The sequence below is a fragment of the Chrysochloris asiatica genome, unplaced genomic scaffold, assembly GCF_000296735.1.
Source record: "Chrysochloris asiatica unplaced genomic scaffold, ChrAsi1.0 scaffold00157, whole genome shotgun sequence".
NCBI classification, from domain to species: domain Eukaryota; kingdom Metazoa; phylum Chordata; class Mammalia; order Afrosoricida; family Chrysochloridae; genus Chrysochloris; species Chrysochloris asiatica.
In genome coordinates this window covers 7,623,032-7,640,615 of record NW_006408675.1, presented here as the reverse complement: position 1 = coordinate 7,640,615, position 17,584 = coordinate 7,623,032, and the positions used below count along the sequence as shown (strand labels likewise).

General features: G+C 40.6%; 1 protein-coding gene across 2 annotated transcripts in view; it reads left to right on the top strand.

Moving 5' to 3' along the window:
- Positions 1 to 17,053, top strand: part of NLN (neurolysin (metallopeptidase M3 family)) — a 106,256-nt gene extending 89,203 nt beyond the window's left edge. Inside the window, exon 13 of one of the 2 annotated variants that reach the window (XM_006870982.1) lies at positions 16,340 to 17,053. In XM_006870982.1, coding sequence (XP_006871044.1) covers positions 16,340 to 16,474 — 135 coding nt within the window. In that variant the 3' untranslated portion in view covers positions 16,475 to 17,053. The remainder of the gene's footprint in view (positions 1 to 16,339) is intronic. The other variant, XM_006870981.1, reaches the window with a different exon arrangement.
- Positions 17,054 to 17,584: the final 531 nt, after the last annotated feature.

The window sequence follows — 17,584 nt, the reverse complement described above, 5'->3', positions numbered from 1 at the left end:
TATAGGGTTTCTGCGGAGCAGCTGATGAGCTAGAATCGCCAACCACGTAGTTCTAACCGACCTTGCGATCCAATGCATTAACCCACCCCAGGACTCCTGGAAACCATATACAGGGTCACTGTGGATCTGAACCAACTTGATGGCACTTAACAACAACAGCTTCAGAAACCAAACCTGATGCCATCGGGTCGATTCCAACCCACAGAGAGCCTGCAAGACAGAGTAGAACTGCTCCCTCCTTAGGGATTCCAAGATTGCAAACCATTGCAAAAGCAGACAGCCCCATCTTTCTCCCAAAGAACAGCTGATGGGTTTGAACCATTGACTTTGCTGTTAGTGCAGTACTTAACCCCGAGAGCTTATAAAGAATGTATATTCCTGGATAAAATGAACTCTTTCTTTCCTGTTTTATGCTTCTATTGAATTATATTTATTTCTCATAGTAATGTCTCTTGGATTTTCTCTACCTTTATTAGGAGATAGAGCTAATTTTTTTTAAGGTCTCATTGTAGGACAGAGTTGTTGTTAAGTGCCATCGAAATTGGTTCCAATTCATAGCAACCCTGTATAGGGTTTCCAAGGAGCAGCTGGTGGGTTTGAACCACTGACCTTGTGGTTCAACCAACCTTGCAATGTAGCACTTTATCCTACTGCGTCACACCAGGACTCCTGTAGGACAGAGGTGAACTGCCCAATAGGGTTTCCAGAGCTCTAAATCTCTGTAAGGGTAGACTGCCACATCTTTCACCCATGGAGCAGCTGGTGTGTACAGACTACTAATCTTTGGGTTAGTAGCTTATTGCTTAACCACTGCATCACCTGGGCTCCTACAGGGTACTGAGATCATCTTCTCTACTCACCCTCAAGTAAGTGAAGTAGGCATAGTCCCCATTTTGTAGCTAAGAAAACCAAGGTCCAAGGTCACAAAGCTGAGGATGCAGCCAAGACTCAGTCCTAGGTGTAACTTCAAAACTCCTTATCTTGAGGCTCTAGAAAGCTTCAGTGGTAGAAAGGACTTGCACTAAAGAAACATACTAATCTTCCAGAATTAAAAACCAAGGAGGTAATGTGATACTGATTTTCTCTCAAAAGATAACCAGTAGAACATCTTAACTTAATGTAGAGTCTCCTGAATATTTTTAGCATCGAAAACTTAAGTGGTTCGCTTAGAACTTCTCTTCCTGCTTTCTTCACAGTAAAAGTTTCTTTATTAGATAAACAAACCATGGCAAAGCCTCCTTCTCACTGTGACATATGTCTCTCAGAGAGCCCGGTACCTTCCTGAAACACACAAAAATTCTTCTTCTTCTTTTTTGCTCTTAATTTTAAGAAAACCAAGATCCTGTTTCCAAAGTGACTCTTAACTCTTCTCAAAAACTTCATTGCAAAGGAAATGAAACTATTAAAAGACCATTGCACTGTAATTCAGGAAATTGAATTAACTTGTTTGGAGCTTGTAAGGAGAAGAAAGGCTTGAGCTACACTGAGCCACATATTGGGAGACTGAACAGTACCCTACTGTCAGCTGACTTTTTCACTGAGAGCAGTCCTGAATCGTATCATCATAGCACCATATAACTCCTCAAATGCTTGCTTTACTTTACTACTGAAAATTACAATTCTCGCTACATACAGAATGCTTTGTCAAATGATTGCATTGAGGGTGAATTTCTTTTTTTCACTTTCGTTTAGATTTCCATGCATGGTCCTGTAATGTTTGTGGAATTAAAGCTGCCTTTTTAATCAATAAAAGAATCTATTTTCTTTTAAAAAGTTTCTGCAGATAAATCTTAATTACTGAGATATTAGGACATGGGCTACATGAAGATTCATTATACTCTTATCTCTACTAGTAATACATATTTTCAGTTTTCACATAGTAAGAGGATTAAATGTTTTTTGTATTTCTGCAGATAAATTTAATTCACCTTTTTTTAATGTTCTCCCTACATCCAGAAAGCACAACCATTCTTTGCCCTACCCACTAGCTTAACACCGGTCAAATTTAGACACATTGGACAATGAAAGAAAGAAACAGGGTAAGAGGTGAATTGTAGTTGAACTCAAGAACTCTATATGCTTCTTAATTTTATCTTTGCCTTTTTTATGTTTGTTATTAAAAAATATAAAAATTTACTAGCCCTTACACTTGTCCATGCATTCCCCTTTATGTAGGGATCTTTCTTTCTATGTATAATTTTGCGTTAATCACTTTCAACTACAGAACTCTCATGAGTATTATTTTTAGGGCCAATCTGAAAAACAACCCAAGCCCACTCCCATGGAGTCAATTCTGACTTTTAGTGACCTTCTGTAGGGTTTCCAAGGCTGTAAATATTTTCAGGAGCAGAAAGTGCCCTCTCTTTCTCTCTCTCATGGAGTTACTGGTGGATTCAGGGTGCTGACGTTTTGGTTAGTAGCCCTATGCATAACCCAGCTTCTGTTTGTCTAAGACTGTTTTCATTTCATCTTCATTCTTGGAGGATAGTTTTTCTAGGTATAGTATTTTTGGTTGACAGTTTATTTCTTTCTGTCCTTTAAATATATCATTTCATTACCTTCTGCCCCTAATGTTTCTGAGGAAAAATTGACACTCAATCTTATTGGGGACCTTTGATGTGACTTTTGCTTCTGTCTCATTGCTTTCAGGATTCTCTCTTGAAAGAGCCTGATTATAAAGTGGCAGATATCTTTCAGTTTATCCTGTTTGGGATTTATTCTGCTTCTTGAATTTGTAGATTCATGTCCTTTGTTAGATTGCAGAAATTTTCTCTCACTGGTTTTTTGTTTTTGTTTCTTTTTCAATTTTCTTTCTGTCTCTTTCTTGTATCTCCTAGGATTCCTATGATACATACATTAGGCTTTTTGTCCCATAACTCCATTAAACTTTTCTAAACCTCTTTTCTTGTTGCTCTTTAGAATTTGTAATGTTAACTATCATAACCTCTAATTTGCTGATTGTTTCTTTTGCTTGATTAAATCTGTTGGTAAATCCTTTTATTGTGTTTCTCATTTCATTTTTTATTCCTTTCAGTTGTAATATCTCTGTTTTAAGATCATTTTCTTTATGTTTTCCCTTTGTTCTTCAGTTATGTTTAATGTTGTAGGGTTTTTTTCCCTCCATTATTTGGTTATCCCTAGATATGTTTTCACTCCCTTTGTCATGTTCATTTAGATGGGCCACTGTTTTCTGTTATTTGTATGTCTTGCGAATTTTTTGTTTGTTTTTGGGTCATTGGAATTTTCTAAGGTAACCTTTCTCAATTTTCCAATCCTGGTGTGGCTCCGTGGGTTAATGCACCAGACTGCAAAGCTGTTTGAACTGCAAGGTCAGTGGTTCAAGCTCACCAGCTGCTCCTTGGAAATCCTATACACGGTCACTATGGGTCGGAACTGATTCAATAGCACTTAACAACAACAACAAATTTCTGCAGAAACTCTTAGATGAGCAGAGCTCTTGGCCTTTGGTTACCATTTCCACTCTCTCTCTGGTTTAATTGAGATTTGGAAGTCCCAGATCTCATGGTTCACCTTCCAGTCTATCCCAAATGGACCAGAGAACACAGTGTGGTCAGTTTGCCCACCAGCAGGCACTACCATGCAGGGGGGATATTGTATAGTAATCAACATGTCCACCAAGGGTGCCGTCCCCTCCCTCTGATTATTACTCCCTTCTCTTTTCTGTTTCTGCAATCACATTTGTAGTCTGAAAACCAAACCAAACTAGGCTGCTTCTAGGCTAGGTGTTGACCTTTGCTTGTGTCAGAAACTTCCTTCCCTACACTATGGGAGCTACTTAGATCTGAGCTGGCATCCGAGAGAAGCACAGTGAGACTTTCCTCTGTTTCTGGAGGAGGAGGAGCTATCACTCCACAGAATGATGTCCAAAAGATGTCTTGTTGGTCTTGTTGGTTGTACAGTCCCAGTTGCCCTGTGCTGTTAGGAGAACTGTCTCCACAGAGGTAACCCAACTTCTGACTCAACTATAGAGAACCTTCTACAGGGAATCATTTCAGTCCAGCAGCCAGCAGATAGCTGGTGGAAGGGAGTAGGGTAGTCACACTCCTAACAGACCTCTAGGGAGGTCTTCTTTGTTGCTATCAGAGTTGACCTGGTGGTGTGTTGGTTGTGGGTGTAGGTTCTTCTCAAGATGCCTATTTCCTAGCACATACCAGACTCAGTCAGCAGCCCTTAGTACAGACTATAAGGGGAAGTAGACAGACCAAAACTGATTCCCAGGAAGGTGTCTCCTGTTGGTTCCAGATGTCTGAGCTGTGGGTGCACAGGCAAGCAGGTAGAGTGCTAACTATGGGATCCAACTCCACTGTGTAGCTTTCAGTAGCAGTTTGTTGTTAGGTGCCGTGGAGTCAGTTCTGAATCACAGCAAGCCTATGCACAACAAAACGAAATGCTACCCTTACAATTGTTGTTATGTGTGAGCCCATTGTTGTGGCCACCATCTCATTGGGGGTTTTCCTCTTTTTCACTGACCCTGCACTCTACCAAGCATAATGTCTTTCTCCAAGAACAGGTCCCTCCTGACAATATGTCTGATATGTAAGAGACAAAGTCTTCCCATTCTGACTGTATTTCTTTCAACACAAGATTTATTTGTTCTGTTGGCAGTCTATGGTACTTTCAATACTCTTCTCCAACACCATAATTCAAATGAATTGATTCTTTTACTGTCTTCCTTATTCATTGTCCAACTTTCACATGTATATGAGACAATTGAAAATACCAGGGCTTGCGTCAGGAGCACCTTAGTCCTAAAACTGACATCTTTGTTTTTTTTTAACAGTACTGGGAATGAGGACTTTAAAGAGATCTTTTGCAATAGATTTGCCTAATGCAACAAACAGCCTGGCAACCAACAATTAATTACCAGACAAGGGAGGAGGTGTCATACTCTGGTCAGATCCCCATGAAGTTGTGCCTTGTTGCTATCAGAATCCCCCCCAGTAGATTTTTGACTCTTAAGTGCAGCCTCCACTCCAGACTCTTGCTTCCTAACATGCAGCAGCCTCAGTCAGCAGTCCACTGTACCAATTAGAAGTGGGGCAGACTAACGCCTACAGTGGTTTGTCATGTAGATTTCAGAGGCCACAGTTATCCTGTGCACAAGGACAAGGAAGCAGGTAGAGTGCTGATTATGGGAGCATGCATGGCCCTTCTGTAGCAATTCACAGCATCCTTGCAGGTGGCAGTTTCTGAGTGGGAGAAGGGCTGTCACTCCAAACACTTCCATGGAGGTCAGCCTTGTTGTCAGAGCCCTCCCTGTAGTTTGTTGACTGTGGGTGTCGCCTCCTCTAAGTATGCCTACTTCTTAGCACACAGCACCCTCAGTTAGCAGTCTTTACTCTCAACCAGAAGGAAAAGCAAACAGGCCTAAGCTAACACACCATGGGGAATCTGCCCTGTTTGTTTCAGAGGGAGAGCTCTGTTTGAGCTAAGGGAGATGCACAGGGAGACCAGTAGAGTGTTGACTATGGAAGCAGACTCCATAGTATGGGCCATCTGTAACAATTCACAGTAGGCTTACAAACAACATTGTCTTTGTGGGAGGTGCTTGGCACACTCCAAATTGACCCACACCCACACCCCTGGGAAAGACTGTCATGTCAGAGCCACATCCATCAGCCCCAGCTGGAGTATGTTGTTGGCTGTGGGTGTATCTTCCTAGTACATAGCAGCCTCAGCACTGATTGAAAGGGAGAGAAGGGAGACCCAAACTGAATCCCTGGAGGTCTGTCCTGTTGGGGTGTGCGGGGGGAAGTAGGTAGAATGTTGACTGCAAGAGCAGACTCCAATGCAGGGAGCCTTCCCTAGCAATTCACAGTGGGCATGCAGCCAACAGGTTTTCAGTGGAGGAGGTCCTGGCACATTCCACCGTCCCCTGGGAACTTCCACCTTGATGATTTGAGAGCAGGAGCTTGGGATTCTCTTTGTGGTAGTTAGAGAAACTGACTAGTTGTCTGGGGCCCCTTCTCCAGTTCACAGCAGCCAGCCACCTGCATGGTTGGGGAATGGAGGGGCAGGGAAAGTGGAGGAAGCAATTTTCCTGCCTTCTGCAGTATGTTATTGATTTGTTAATTCTTCCCTATCTGTAGTTTCTCACTACTTTCCTATGCTATCTGGTTCAGAGTCCAGTAAAGCCAAGCACCGTTTCCTTGTGTTTCCTGTTGTGTTGGGGAGGATCAGAATGATGTATTTTTTATCCCACCATCTTCCCAGAATTAGCTTCCTAGAATTATTCTTCATTGAGTTTCTATTGCCTTGTGTCCCAAAAGGACACTAAAAAGAAGTGGAAGTTAGTAATTAATATTGAATAACAGCTGTTTGGTTTCACTTGATCTGCTCACTTGTTTACATAAATAAAAGCAGATGAACAATGTTGCTTTAAAATTCTAGACATCTGTCCTTAAAGAAAATGTGACAATAGTCTTCATTCCCAGTAGTGGGGCCAAGAAATGTTCTACCATGAAATGTGCTGTTCTCCCATAACCACCCCATCCATATAGAAGAGGGTTTTTTTAATGAGCCTCTCATAAAACTATAGCAGAAACATTTGTTGTGGATAGCACAGTGGGGGCCTAGTCCTGTCCCATTGCCATGATCGATTATAGATCAGACAATTTTAATGTCTGATTTTAATTAGTCTGGAGTAGATCATCAGGACTTTCTTCCTGGTTCTGCTTAGTTTGGAAGTTCCACTGAAATCTCTCCAGCCTCAAAGCTACATTCAAACCTCCACTGACAGACGGTTGATGGCTGTACATGAAACACATTGGTCAGAATCAAACCCAGATTTTCTGCATGGAAAGTGAGAATTCTACCACTGAATCACAACTGCCCCTATCAGCAGAAACATAATATAAGCATTTTTTAATTTAAAAAATACTACTTTACTGTAGTTTTATTGAAAGTTTACACAGAAAACTAGGTTCCCACTGATATTTTTTTAAGTTTTTGTGAATTGAGTGAGCGTTTACAAGGAAAATCTTCAGTTTTATAGTCAACAAATTATACACCTTGTTTCATTACAATGATTATAATCCCCTCCATGTACCATCAGTTAACAGTATTTCTCTCTATTCATTTTAGTTCTTTTTTTAAAAAAAACAAACCAGCACTCAGGCATATATAATAATTTAAACCACAAAAGGGCACATTCTGCAAGTCTGCTTCCTGGCTGCCAGCTCTCAGTCCCTCTCTTTCCATGAATCTAGAGTCTTCAGCTGCTCCCTCTCTCCAGGTCCCCACCTCTGCCTCTATCTCTGGTGTGGCTGCTTCTTTGGATAAGGTCCTGCATTCTGCTTATGCTCTTCTCCCTTGATGGTCCTAGGGTCCTCTGTTTTGGGACTGTAAGATTAACTACTCCCCCGTTTTGGTTACACAACTTCTATCTTTACAACTGTGACTGTCATAATTAGTCATGATAACAATTACTTACTATGAGTCATAATAGTCTTATCCGCATCTCTTTTCACCAGACCCATCTTGACAAGATGAAAGCTATTCTATGGGGACTCTACCCACTGGTAATTTTTATACAAATTGGTCAGTAACACTTTTTACAATGTGTCAGCGTCTTCTTTTGTACTCATGAGGAAACTACAAAGACCAAGAGGCAGTTTTTCGAACAGAACAAGGGTGACACTAAGTGGTCTGAAGTCAGGAAGAGTGTGCTCCAGGGTTGTATTTTTTCACCATGCTTATTCAGTCTATATGCTGAGCAAATAATCTGAGAAGCTGGATTATATGAAGAAGAACATGGCATCAGGATTGGAGGAAGATTTATAACCAATCTGCAATATGCAAATGATGCAACCTTGCTTCCAGAAAGAGAAAAGGACTTAAAATACTTACTGATGTACTCACCTCAATGTAAAGAAAATAGAAATCCACACAACTGGACCAATAAATAACATCATGATAAATGGAGAAAAGATTGAAGTAGTCAAAGACTTCATTTTGCTTGAATTCACTATCAACACTCATGGAAGCAGCAGTCAAGAAACCAAATGATGTATTGCATTAGGCAAGTCTGCTGCACAAGAACTCTTTAAAGTGTTCAAGAGCAAAGATGTCAGTTTGAAGACTAAGGTGCCCATGATCCAAATCATGGTATTTTCAGTAGCCTCATATACATGTGAAAGTTGGGGAATAAATAAGGAAGACAAAGAAAAATTGATGCATTTGGATTAGGGTATTGGAGAAGAATATTAAAAGTGCCATAGACTGCCAGAAGAACAGGCAGATCTATGTTAGAAGAAGTACAGCCAGAATTCTCTTTAGAAGGCTGATGGACAGACTTTGTCTCTCATACGTTACAGGTATTATCAGGAGGATACAGTCCTTGGAGAATGGCATCATGCTGGTAAAATGAAAGGTCAGCCAAAAAGAGGAAGACCCCAGTAAGATGAATTGGCACAGTGGCAAAAGCAAAAGGCTCAGCACATCACCAGGGAGGAGATCCAGACAGCCAACAAACATATGAAGAAATGCTCACAATCACTAGCCGTTAGAGAGATGCAAATCAAAACAACAATGCGATATCATCGCATACCAGCAATAACAGCAAAGATCAAAAAAGGAGAGGACAATAAATGCTGGCGAGGATGTGGGGAGACTGGAACACTCCTGCATTGTGGGTGGGATTGCAAAATGGTCTACCACTCTGGAAAGCAATATGGCGCTTCCTCAGAAGGTTGGAAATAGAAATACCTTATGATCCAGCAATTCCTCTACTTGGTATTTACCCACAAGAAATACGAGCCATAACACGAGTAGATATATGCACACCAGTGTTCATAGCAGCACTATTTACAATAGCAAAAAGACGGAGACAGCCTAAGTGCCCATCAACTGAAGAATGGATAAACAAACTGGTACATACACACAATGGAATATTATGTGACCTTGAAGAATAACAAGGAAGCTGCAAACCACCACATAATATGGATGAACCTTGAGGACATTATGCTGAGTGAAATGAGTCAGTCACAAAATGACAAATCCTGCATAGGACCATTGTAAAAGATTAAGAAAAAGAACCCACCCCAAAAGGGGGGGGGGATGTATATATATATTTGCTGATCACCAGGATGTATAGGATGAGGGGAGGGGAGGAAGAGGAAGATGGAGCACAGGGTAGGGAATAGACACAGGGTAACTTGGATGCTGAGGGCTGAGCGGGGGAGGGGGAGTCAATACACAAGAAGGGGGAGGGGAAATGGAAGAACAAGGTGGATGGGAGAACAGTTAGGCAGGTTTGCATGGGCTAAGTGGGACAGAGGTAAATGATGATGTATGCACAACCTTAGAACAACAGGGCTATGGGATACAGGGATTGAGGCATGGTTTGAATGCGTAAAGAGGGGAAATAATGCTAAGATGCTTGGCTGTCTTTTTAATCTTGGTTTCCCTTGCCTACCATTGTAAAATAGACACTTGAGGGGGAGAGAAAGGAATAGCCAGAAGCATCACAATAAAAAGTTTGTAAGTCCATCTTCAGCCTATAACTGATTAGAATACCTTAAACAGGGCTAGAAGTTGCCCAGTGAAAGAGGCTTCCTGCAGAGCCTTTGCATTGCATAAGATCATAGGTGAAATCCTGAACCCCATCCATAATCTTCTGAGGTGGGAAATTTCCACTTAAAAAGACAAGCAGACCAGCCTGGAGTGGCTAGAAGAACAGAAGCTACTTCTTTAAAGAAAGACCAGCAGGAAAAATAAAAAATAATAACGGCAGTCTGACTACTACAAGAACAAGCAAACTGTTCTCCCAGGAGCCATCAAGGCAAGTGGTCGAGTCCTCCCAGAGCAAACCCCCTTCCAAGACTAAGACTCAAGGGGAATACATGAGCAGGCATATGGTTTGGCTGGTGACCACGTTGTTCACCAATAAAGGGAAGTGGGGGAAAAACAGCAATGAAGTTTTGAGCTACGTCCGACCACATCCATTAGACTCCTGTGAACCTGGGCTGAGACCTGGTTGGCCAACATGGCAAGACCCAGGGACTCCTGGCCACAGAGGACTAGATCAGAGAGTGAAGTATCCAGCTGATATGAAGTGAGGGGAGATGCACAAGAACACCCATACTTGCAGATAGTACCCACTTGACCTGGCTTCAATGACTGGACAATCAGAACTCTACTAGAAAAAGAAAGAAGAGGAAAAAAAGAGTAACCTGCTACAATGTGATGAACTTGAACTATACTTATGGATGTAGTCACTCAAAAAGGAACAAATCTTTACAGCAAGGATCATTCCCACCCCCTCAGTACACTGGGTTGACAGGCATGAGCAACTTAGACATTGGCTACCCAAAATGGGCAGTCTACAAAGGCATGAAGTGACTGGCTTACAAGTTTTCAAGAGGGAGCCTAGTTCCAGAGGGGCTGGGGGAAGGTAGAATCTCCACTCAGTGGTTTCCAATCTGTTGGGATGGGACTGATGAAAGGAGATGGGGATAAGACTCTTGTGGTACAATAGTGAATAATTGCTATCAGGACTGACTGCGAGGGTCGGAAATGTAAAGGTAGATGTTTTGTAACAAAAGGAGGGGAGTGGTTGACTTTGTAATCCAGGAGCGGAGGTCCCTGAGACCATTAAGTAAGAAGAGCGGGATCCTGCCCAGAAAAGCAGTGATGCCAGAAATGGAAGCAGATACAATGACGTGGACAGATGAAATAGCTGAGGACTCTGGACTCAGGGAGAGAGAGGGGCTGTGTGCTGATGGCCGGGGAGCAGGCTTGTGGGGTGTACCCTTTGGTTCTTTGATGATGCATGGAGGGGATTGTAATCATTGCAATGAAATGAAATACAATAGGATGAATGTAAAGCTGGTGTTCTCCCATGTAAACTATCACATAAGTCACAATAAAAACTTTAAAAAAAAAACAGTGGGCTCAAGTGTAACGAGGGTTGTGAGGTTGGTGCAGTACCAGGCAGTGTCTTGTTCTGTTGTGCATAAAATTGCTGAGTTGAAAGCAACTCAATAGCACCTAACAACAACAAGAAGTTTCATTTGTAGTACTCTAGTTGTACTGCATGACCATTCACCTGTCAGTTTGTCATACTTTGTGGTTTACATGTTGCTGTGATACTGGAAACTATGATATCAGTATTCTAAAATTATCAGCAGGGTCACCCATGGTGGACAGGTTTTAGCAGAGATTCCAGACCAAGACAGATTAGGAAGGCGAGGTAGACTACTTCTGAATGGTCAACCGCTGAGAACCTTATGAATAGCAGCAGAACATTGATATAACGCCAAAAGATGCGCCTTCCATGTGGGAAGGCATACAAAATACGACTGGGAAAGAAGTGCCTCCTCAAAGTAAAGCTGACATTAATGATGTAAATGGACCAAAGCTTTTGAGACCTTCATTTGTTGATGTGGCACAACTTAAAATTGAAAGAAACAGCTGCAAATACCCATTAATAATTGGAGCTTAGAATGTACAAGGAGTCCTGGTATGGCACTACACTGAAAAGTCGCTTGAACTGCAAGGTCAGTGGTTCAAGCTCACCAGTTGCTCCTCAGAAACCCTATATAGGGTTGCTGTGGGTCAGAATCGACTTGACAACATTTAACAACAACACCAGAATGTACAAAGTATGAATTTAGGAAAACTGGGAGTCATCAGAAGTGAAATGGAATGCATAAAGATGATTCGGAAGATCTCTACCTGGCCATTTGATTGGAAGAGATTTATATTTGTTCCCATTCCAAAGAAAGAGGACCCATCAGATGGTGGAAATCGTCAAACAATATCAGTATCACTTGCAAGTAAAATTTTGCCGCGGATAATTTTTAAATGGTGTAGCAGTACTTTAACAGGAAGCTGCCAGAAATTCAAGCCAGATTTAGAAGAGGACATGGAATTAGGGATATCATTGCTGACATCAAATGGATCTTTTTGCTAATAGCAGATAATACCAGAAAGAAGTTTACATGTGCTTTATTGACTACATGTTCTTTATTGACTACGCAAAGGCATTTGATTGTGTGGGTCATAACAAACTATGGATAACATGGCATTCTAGAACACTTAATTGTGCTCATGAGGAACCTGTATACAGACTAGCAGTAGATGTTCAAAAAGAACAAGGGGATACAGAATGGTTTAAAATCAGGAAAGGTGTGTGTCAGGGTTGTATTCTTTCACCATATTTATTCAATCTGTATGTTGAACAAATAATCCAAGAAGCTGGATTATATGAAGAAAAATATGGCATCAGGACTGGAGGAAGACTCATTTAACAACTGCGATATGCAGTTGACACAACCTTGCTTTGCTGAAAACAGTGAGGTCTTGAGGCACTTAAAGTGTTAAAGAGCAAAGGTATAATCTTGAGGACTAAAGTGTGCCTGACCCACGTCATGGTATTTACAATGATCATATATGAGTGTGAAAGTTGGACAATGAATATGGAAGACCGTAAAAGAATCAATGCAATTGAATTATGGTGTTAATGAAGAATGTTGAAAGTACCATGGACTGCCAGAGAACAAACAAATCTTTGCTGGAAGAAGTATAGCCAGAATGTTCCCTGGAAGTGAGGATGACAAGACTTCATCTTTCATTCTTTGGATATATTGTCAACAAAAACCATCCCTGGAGAAGGACATCATACTTAGTAAAGTTGGAAGTTCACTGAAAAAGAGGAAGCCCCCCAACATGGTGGATTGACAACATGGCAACAACTTTGGGCTCAAACAGAACAATTGCGAGGCTAGTGCAAGAGGCAGTGGTATCTACAACAACAGTTCCTGCTCATCTTTGCTTTAGAGTAATTGTTGATGTTTTAGTCTCATATGTTGTTGTTGTTGTTAGGTGCCATCGAGTCAGTACCAACCCATAGCAACCTATGCACAGCAGAACGAAACACTGCCCAATCCTGGGCCAACCTCACTACTGTTGCCATGCTTGAGTCCATCGATGCTGCCACTTGGCCAGTCCATCTCGATGGGGGTCTTTCTCTTTTTCTCTGACCCTCCACCTTACCAAACATGATATCCTTCTCCAGCAACTGGTCCCTCCTGACAATATGTCCGAAGTATGAGAGATGAAGTTTGGCCATCCTGGCCTCCAAGGAGCACTCTGGTTGCACTTCTTCCAAAACAGATCTGTTGGTTCTTTTGGCAGCCCATGGCACTTTCAATATTCTCCTCCAACACCATAACTCAAAAGCATCAACTCTTCTATGTTGTTGTTGTTGTTATGTGCCATGGAGTCGGTTCTGACTCATAGAGACCCTACACAGGGTTTGCGAGGCTGTAAGTCTTTTACGGGAGCAGATCGCCTCATCTTTCTCCCGCAGAACCGCTGGTAGTTTCGAACTGCTGACCTTGCGGCTCGCAGCCCGATTCATAACCACTATGCTACCAGAGCTCTCTCAACTCTTCTATAGTGTTCCTTATTCACTGTCCAGCTTTCGCATGCATATGAGGTTATTGAAAATACCATGGCTTGGGTCAGGCACACCTTAGTCTTCAAGCTGACATCTTTGCTCTGCAACACTTAAAAAAGGTTTTGTATAGCAGATTTGCCTAATGCAATACGTTGTTTGATTTATTGACTGCTGCTACCATGAGTGTTGATAGTTGATCCTAAAAGAATGAAGTCCTTGACAACTTCAGTCTTTTCTCTGTTGATAAGAATGTTGTTTATTGGTCCAGTGGAGAGGATTTTTGTTTTCTTTACATTGAAATGCAATCCCTACCGAAGGCTGTGCTCTTTGATCTTCATCAGTAAATGTTTTAAGTCCTCTTCACTTTCAGCAAGCAAGGTTGTATCGTCTGCATATTGCAGGTTGTTAATGAGTCTTCCTCCAATCCTGATGCCACGTTTTTCTTCATAGAACCCAGCTTCTCGTATTATTGGCTCAGCATACAGGTTGAATAAGTATGGTGAAAGTATACAACTCTGTCGCACACCTCTCTTAATTTTAAACCATTCAATGTACCCATGTTCTACAGATTCCGCATGAGCAAAATCAAGTGTTCCGGAATTCTCATACTTCGGAATGTTGTCCATAGCTTGTCATGATCCACACAATTGAAAACCTTTGTGTAGTCAATAAAGCACAAGTAAACATCTTTTTGATATTCTCTCCTTTCAGCCAAGATCCATCATTGAGCATTTGTTATTTCATTAAGAGGTGACCTCAGGAGATAGTTTTGATTCCAAGTTTAAAGAGGCAATTATCTCTGGACTCTTAAGAATTTGAATTCTATTCCCTGTTTTTCTCCTATTCTATAAGGATCCATCTATTGTGACCCTGATAATGAATATTCGGGTTAGATGATGCCATAGCTCATGTGGGTCCTTAGCCTTGTAGACTAGATTTTTTCTCTAAGACTTTGGTTTCCATCTTTCTCTTTTGCTCCTGAGTTGTTGTTGTTGTTGTTGTTGTTGTTAAATGCTGTTGAGTCAGTTCCAACTCATTGTGACCCTGCATAGGGTTTCCAAGGAGTGGCTGGTAAGCTTCAACCACCTACCTTGCAGTTCAAACCGATCTTGCAGTCCAGAGCATTAAACCACAGTGAAACCAGTTGTATCTTAGATGGCTGCTCGAGAGCTTTTAAGATCCCAAACACTGCCTACTTGGACTAGAATGATCTTTGTGATGTCTGTTGGCTGAGTTGTCCGCTGTGACTAAGGTTCTCAGCCTTCAATCCCAGAAAACCGATTTCTGAAATCATTTTTCTGGGATTGAAGACATATTTGGTTATATCTGAGAAGATCTGTAATTGTCCTCTGTGAAAGCTGGGGTGGATTCAAAATTCAAAAAATTAGTGGAAAAAATTCATTATCTTTTTTTTTTTTACGTTTTTATTGTGAATTATGTGATAATTTACATGGGATAACACCAGCTTTACATTCATCCTATCGTATTTCATTTCATTGCAATGATTATAATCCCCTCCATACATCATCAAACAACCAAATGTTACACCCCACAAGCCTGCCCCCCAGCCGTCAGCACACAGATCCTCTCCCTCCCTGAGTCCAGAGTCCCCAGCTGCTCAAAAAAATTCATTATATTTTATTTCACTTGTCCACAAATTTTTAAGTCACATCAGATATATGTACCACATTTGCTCATCTGAAGGGTATTTAGGCTGTTTCTTTCTTTTTTTTCTTGGCTTTTGTTACTAATGCTGTAGTAAACATAGATGTGTATATGTAAATCCATGTCTCTTTTACTAGACCTCCAGGGTATGTTATTAACAGTAGGATTGCTGGATCGTAAGGTATTTCTATTTCTAATTTTTTCAGGAAGCACCACACCATTTTTCATAGTGGTTTTATACCATTTCATGGTCTCCCCATATCCTCCCCAACATTTGCTGTTATCTCTTTTGTTTTTTATTAGTGCTATTTTAGCCATGATGAGATGATATCTCATTGTAGATTTGATTTGCTTTTCTCTAATGGCTAATGATCACAAGGATCTTTTCATGTCCTCTTTTGAATGTCATCTTTTGTTGAATTGTCTGTTCATGTCTTTTTCCCACTTTTTAATTGGATTGTTTATCTTTCTGTTTTTGAGTTGCTGAAGTTTTCTAAATGTCTAAGAGACTCAATCCTTATTGGATATGTCATTTCCAAAGACGTTTTTCCTTGTAAGTAGAAGCCATTTTGACCATAGCTGTATCTCTGTTTCCAGGTTTATAGAAGTCCTAGTTGTAACATTCTTTTTTTTTTTTTTTTAATGTTTTATTGTGAATTATGTGATAGTTTACATGGGAGAACATCAGCTATACATTCATCCTATTGTATATCGTTTCATTGCCATGGTTACAATCCCCTTCATGCTCCATCAAACAGCCAAAGCCTGCCCCTAGGTTGTCAGCACACAGCTCCGCTCCCTCTCTGGGTCTAGAGTTCCCAGCCATTCCATCTCTCCACATCATTAGTTGTAACATTCTTGAACACTTATTTTTCTAATCCTTTTAAAATCACATTTGAAATAAAAAAAAAACAAAAAATGAATGCTTTGTACATTCTATTTGGTTAATTTTTGTTTGTGTGTTTACTCAGATTATCAGCTCACTGCTGAGAATCTAAGAAGGCATACAAGAGGGAACATACAGACCTGAGGTTTAAGCACCAACCTAATCTATCCAGCCAAAACTATAAAAATGAATAAGTGAATCAGTACTACAGAGCTGTAATCTAGGAAAAAGAGAATATTCAGACAGAAAAAACCAAAAACTTGATGTTTCTTTTTCTTTACCCAACTCTTTTATTTTTTTGTATGTAGAGATTTGGACTATTGGTATAACCATGAATTATTAGGTATGATGTTTTATTTTATTAGGTTGGAATGAAGTACAGAAACCTAATCCTGAAACCTGGGGGATCTCTGGACGGCATGGACATGCTCCAGAATTTCTTGAAACGTGAGCCAAACCAAAAAGCATTCCTAATGAGTAGAGGCCTGCAGGTTCCATGAACTGGGATTTTTGGTAGCAGTCCATGTCTGGAGGACAAGTCGGCATTGCCATGTGATACTGGCCTAGAAATTGAAAGGAGTTTTGCAAGTGAAAGTTTAAATTTCTATCAACTTTGTTTTGTGTTTTCATTTAAAAATGATACAGATGCAAATGTAATTACAAATACTGTGACCTAAAAAAGACTCAACTGAAAGTAACTGTACTATAAAATTTCATAAAAATGGATTTGATTTCTTTTTATAAATGTTTCATATAAATGTAGTTTGATTTTTTACTGATAATCTAGGTAATATAATGTAAGAGGGCTAAGAATTTTTAAATTGAATCGTATGCATTATATAATTCGATCCTTCATATTTTGAAATTTTGTACTTGGGATTTCTGAACTTATAAATGAATCACACATATTTCTCTGGTAAATATTTTCTTGGACCCTTCATCAACTTTGATTTTCTTTCTCACACTACATGTGACCTCTTTGCCCATATACCCGAGGGCCAGGGGAATATGCCTTTATCTCGGTCTCCCAGGCCTCATGTTTTCCAACTTTTTGCCGCCACACTGGAATCCTGTGCCTCTGGGTTTGTGGAAATAGGACAGTCAGAGAGTGACAATTAATTACAGGTTTTAACTGAATTGGTCTATTGTAGATAGCAAGTTTTATATCTTACATTAGAGGAGTCACCCCTTCACACTGCCGTATACAATAAGACTGTCGCCTTGTGAAATGTTTGCCAGATTAAGACACTAAAGCAAGTACAAGGATCATTTTTCTACTTACACTTTGTAAATAAGTGGTAGGGACTTTGCCTTTTTATTGCCCACCTCACCAGAACTGTCAGGTAGACATGTCACAAATGGCTGTTTAGAATGCCACGGGAAGAAAGCTAAGCTGCTATGGAGTTACGAAGCATTCTTCAACTTCATCTGAGGAGTGGGTTCTGGACAGAAGCCATCGAAGCCAGCTACTCCAGACTCTGAGGGAAGAGGCTCTGCAGTAGCCTGTTACGTCTGGTGATGTTTTTTGTGTGTTTTTTAAAGTGAGCCTTTGTATCTCTATAAACTCATTTGTAGGAGCTCTGGTAGTGTAGTGGTTATGAATCAGGCTG